The 5,169-nt window shown below is 36.4% G+C and overlaps 1 protein-coding gene across 1 annotated transcript in view; it reads left to right on the top strand.

Annotated features, from left to right (window-relative positions):
- Window positions 1-4,745: 4,745 nt before the first annotated feature.
- The window catches only part of LOC115226202 (synaptic vesicle 2-related protein-like), a 59,303-nt gene continuing 58,879 nt past the window's right edge, over window positions 4,746-5,169 (top strand). Inside the window, exon 1 of the mRNA XM_029797217.2 lies at window positions 4,746-5,169. This exon is cut by the window's right edge and continues 4 nt beyond it. Within this exon, the coding sequence (XP_029653077.1) occupies window positions 5,005-5,169 (165 nt within the window). The 5' untranslated portion in view covers window positions 4,746-5,004.

Below are 5,169 nucleotides of genomic sequence, written 5' to 3'. Positions count from 1 at the left end.
TCTAGTTGTGTGAGTGTCTGTCCCCTTCGATTTAGATTCCTAACTACTCCCACATTTTGCGGTGCAGTTTAACCAAAAGCGGGTATCTTATAGTCGTGATTCATATCGAGCCCGTCTGAGTATTAGCGCGCGTCTACGATGAGTCTACGATTTTTAAAATAATTTAACATCATATTTTATTCCATTTTAATGCATAATTTTTCGTGTGTCGATGGCGGCGGAGTTGGCGTCCATGGTCACACCTGCACCTGTTTGCTTCTCTCCCCTTCTTCCCTCCCTCGTGAAGCTGTGGGGAAGGGAGTGTAAGGAAATCAACGTCGTAAAGCGTTGTCAAGAGACCAGCGTTCTTTTGAACAACGACTTCATGGCTTGAAGACACCAAAACAGAAATGGCTAAGAAAGCCCGAATTGGCATCTATAAGGGAAGTAACTCTCTAAAAAATGCTTTATAGTTATTTCCCTTACAAATCCGAACAACGCCGGGCGATACTGCTAGTATATATATATATATATATATATATATATAATATATATATATATATATATATATATATATATATATATATTATATATATAGGCATAGGAGTGGCTGTGTGGTAAGTAGCTTGTTTACCAACCACATGATTCCGGGTTCAGTCCCACTGCGTGGCACCTTGGGCAAGTGTCTTCTACTATAGCCTCGGGCTGACCAAAGCCTGAGTAGATTTCGTAGACGGAAACTGAAAGAAGCCCGTTGTATATATGTATATATATGTATGTGTGTGCATATGTTTGTGCGTCTATGTTTGTCCCCCCACCATTGCTTGACAACCGATGCTGGTGTGTTTATGTCCCCGTTACCTAGCGGTTCGGCAAAAGATACTGGGCTTACAAAAAGAATAAGTCCCTGGGTCGAGTTGCTCGATTAAAAGGCGGTGCTCCAGCATGGCCACAGTCAAATGACTGAAACAAGTAAAAGAGTAAAAGAGTATATATATATATATATATATATATATATGTTTACACACCCTAGACATGCACATACACACGTACGCATACACACATGCACGCACACACATACACACACACGCTCTCACACCATACGCACATGTACAAACACACACACACACACACGCACACATACACAAACCCACATATACACTCACACACATTCACACGGATATATATACATTTCCTTTTTTTAGCAAACACCGCAAGATCACGCTGGAGCACCGACTTTAGTGTTAAACCTCTTTTCTATCAACTCTGTGCATATAACCGCCCACGGGCCCAGTGTATATATTTACACACATATACACACACGCATAGTTAATACGCATATCCATATATATTTATTATTTAACACATAACACACCCATGCACACTATATATTTGTATGTATATTATATATATATATATATAGTAATATATATATATATATATATAATATCTGGACACCTTTATTACCAGACACAATAAGTGTATGTATATATATATATATATTATATATACATGCACACACACGCACACGCACACACACACACAGACAATAATATATATATATCATATATATAATATATATATATATAAATATATATATATCTAACCTGTATATATATATATATATATATATATATATATATATATATATATATAGACATGTATATATAATATATATATATATATATATATATATATATATATTATATAGACATGTATATATATATATATATATAGACATGTATATATATATATATATAGACATGTATATATATATTATATATATTAATATAGACATGTATATATATATATATATATAGACATGTATATATATATATATATATATATATAGACATGTCTTATATATATATAACCACCTTGTATTTTATTTCCTGGTTCGTCTGTTGAATTTCAGCTGGTGTTAGTAGTTGTCAGGTGCGTATGTGGGTGTTGTGTGTGGTATATATATATATATATATATATATATTATATGCATGTATGGGTGTGTGTGTGTGTATGTGTGAGAGAGAGAGAGAGTGTGTGTGTGAGTGTGGTGCGAGAATGGAAGTGTGGTGAAAGATTGACACTTGTTTGAAGTTGTCCGTGGCCGAACAAGATTGCTTGAACTGCGACACACGGGACATCGTAGGAGAAAGAAAGGAAGAGAGACAGAGTGATAGAGAGAGTATAAACGACTGAGAGAGAGAGAGAGAGAGAGTTTATGAGTAAGAGAGGGGTAAAATAGAGAAAGAGGAGAGAGAAGGAAGAGAGAGAGAGAGACAGACAGAGAGTATAAACGACTGAGAGAGAGAGAGAGTTTATGAGTGAGAGAGTGAGAGGGAGAAAATAGAGAAAGGGGAGAGAGAAGGAAGAAGTAGAGAGAATGGACGAAAGAGGAGATCTAGAGAAAGAAGAGAGTGGAAAGAGTTAAAGGAGAAAGGGAAGAGAGGAAGCAAGAGAGAGGGAAGAGAGAAGAGAAACAGGCACGAGTGAGAGAGAAGAGAGAGAGAGAAGAGAGAGAGAGAGAGAGTATACAATGATTAGGGAGGGAGTGAGAGAGAAATATAGAAAGACATAATGTACAGAGAAACAGAGCGGAAGGGAAAGAGAGAAGTGCAAATGAACGAAAGAAAACGAGATGGATTTAGACCAAACAAATTGATAGATAGATAGATAGACAAAGCCATAGATGGATGGATAGATAGATAGATAGATAGATAGAGAGAGAGAGAGAGAGAAAGATAGATAGATAGATAGATAGATAGATAGATAGATAGATAGATAGATAGATAGATAGATAGAGAGAGAGATGGATGAATAGATAGATAGAGAGAGAGATAGATAGATAGAGTGATAGATAGATAGAGTGATAGAAAGATAGACAGACAAATGGATGGAGAGGGAGAGAGAGAGAAAACATGAATAGATTGACAGAGTGGGAGATAAAAGTGCGGTAAAAATGAACAGAGAGTGTGAGAGAGAGGGAGGGAGCGAGGGAGAAAGAGAGATGGAGGTAATATAATGAATGTGAGAGGGATATAAAATAAGGAATGAATGAGAGAGAGAAGTAAAACAATGTGTGAATAAGAGAGGGAGAAGGTAAAGGTATGAATAGAGAGAGAGAGAGAGAGAGAGTGAAGGCAAAATTGTAAAGTTAGTGAGAAAGAGAGAAAGAGAACATGAGTGAATGAGAGAGAGAGGAGGAAATATTATGAGGGAGGGGTAACGTAATGTGTGAATGAGTAAGAAAGAGAGGGGTGAGAAAGTAGAAAGATAGTAAAGTTAGTGAGGGAGAGAGAGAAAGAGAGTATAACTAACGAGTGAGTGAGAGATAGTGTGAGAAAAGTGTTGAATATTTGACAGAAATAGAGACGGGGGATGGAAGAGGGTGAAATAGTAATATCGGTGAGAGAGAAAGAAGGGGAGAAAGGGGAAGAGGCTGGCCTATTGTTTGTCAGAGAAAGTAGGAGGCGATAGCTCAACAGGTACTAAAAGACTATAACATATGTTTGTATATGTGCGTGTATATATGCGTGTGTATGTGTATGTATGTGCGTGTGTGTATATATATATGTGTGTGTGTAGTATATCAGTGTGGGATTGTGGAAGAGAGAGGGAGACACAGATGTATGTGTATACACACTTTTATACTCTGCAATATATATACATACATACAGCAACATATGTTTGCATATATATGAGTGTATAAGTGTGTGTGTGTGTTATATGCACTCATATGAGTATATATTATACCAACAGAAGTACGAAAGGAGAGACACATACACACACACACATATATATATACCTACCTACACCACCATTTATATATATAATATATATATATATATATATATATATATATATACTATTTCTAGGTGGTGCAATTTAATTGTTAATTTTGAATTATTAAGAGGTGGGGTTTTTTCTAATTTTTTAATATATATATTATATTGTGTAAAATTTGATTTAGTATTTCTAAATTGAATTTTTTTTTCCTTGTAAGTTTGGATTTTATTCCCTCAAATAATAATTATTATATATATATATTAACTATATATATATACCTACCTACACACACACACTCTCTCTCTTTCTTACATATACCACACAACACGTATATATATACCTACCAACACGCACACATTTATATATATATATATATACTCCTATCTACACACACTCTCTCTTGCTCTCTCTCTCTCTCTCTTACATATACACACACGCACATATATATATACCTACCTACACGCACACATTTTTATATATATATATACACCTATCTACACACACTCTCCTCTCTTACATATACACACACACACATATATATATACCTACCTACACGCACACATTTATATATATATATATACACACACACACCTATCTACACACACTCTCTCTTGCTTTCTCTCTCTCTCTCTCTGACATATATATACACACACACACACACACATATATATACCTACCTACACGCACACATTTTTATATATACACACACACCTATCTACACACACTCTCTCTTGCTTTCTCTCTCTCTGACATATATATACACACACACACACATATATATATATATATACCTACCTACACGCACACATTTTTATATATACACACACACCTATCTACACTCTCTCTCTCTCTCTCTCTCTGACATATACACACACATTCACGCATACAAATTCACATACATATTTTCACATTGTCATTGAGTAGAATACATATGTATTGTGAGTCCTGCTGTGACACCGTTACCACCGTCACCACCCACACCACCACGACCACCACCACGACCACCACCAGCAACACAACACACCACCACCAACAACAACAACAGCAAACAGCAGCAGGATAAGAAGAAAAAGAGAGAGAGATAAAGAACTTATTAGAAGCAGTCAGAGAGAGAGACCCGGTCAAACGGTGGGTGAAGCGAAGACGAAGAGAGGGAAAAAACACACAAGAAAAAAGGAAGCTAACCGGACGAAAAGATCCCCCTCAAAACCTTAAACCAAGGTGGGTACGTAGGGTACAATGTTGTCGAGATTGGTACAGTTCTCTAAAGGAGACAGCTATGAAGACTTGGACGGTAAAGATGTGGCTAGTATCGTGTCCGACCCGCCGGCGGTTATACCGAACCCGTCTGACCAAAAGCCGACAGATGGTGATGTCAAAACTTTAGAAACACCCGAAAGCAAT

Source organism: Octopus sinensis, linkage group LG29, assembly GCF_006345805.1.
Source record: "Octopus sinensis linkage group LG29, ASM634580v1, whole genome shotgun sequence".
In the NCBI taxonomy this organism is placed as follows: Eukaryota; Metazoa; Mollusca; class Cephalopoda; order Octopoda; family Octopodidae; genus Octopus; species Octopus sinensis.
Note: the sequence above shows the minus strand (reverse complement) of the source record. Positions and strands in the feature narration are given on the sequence as shown.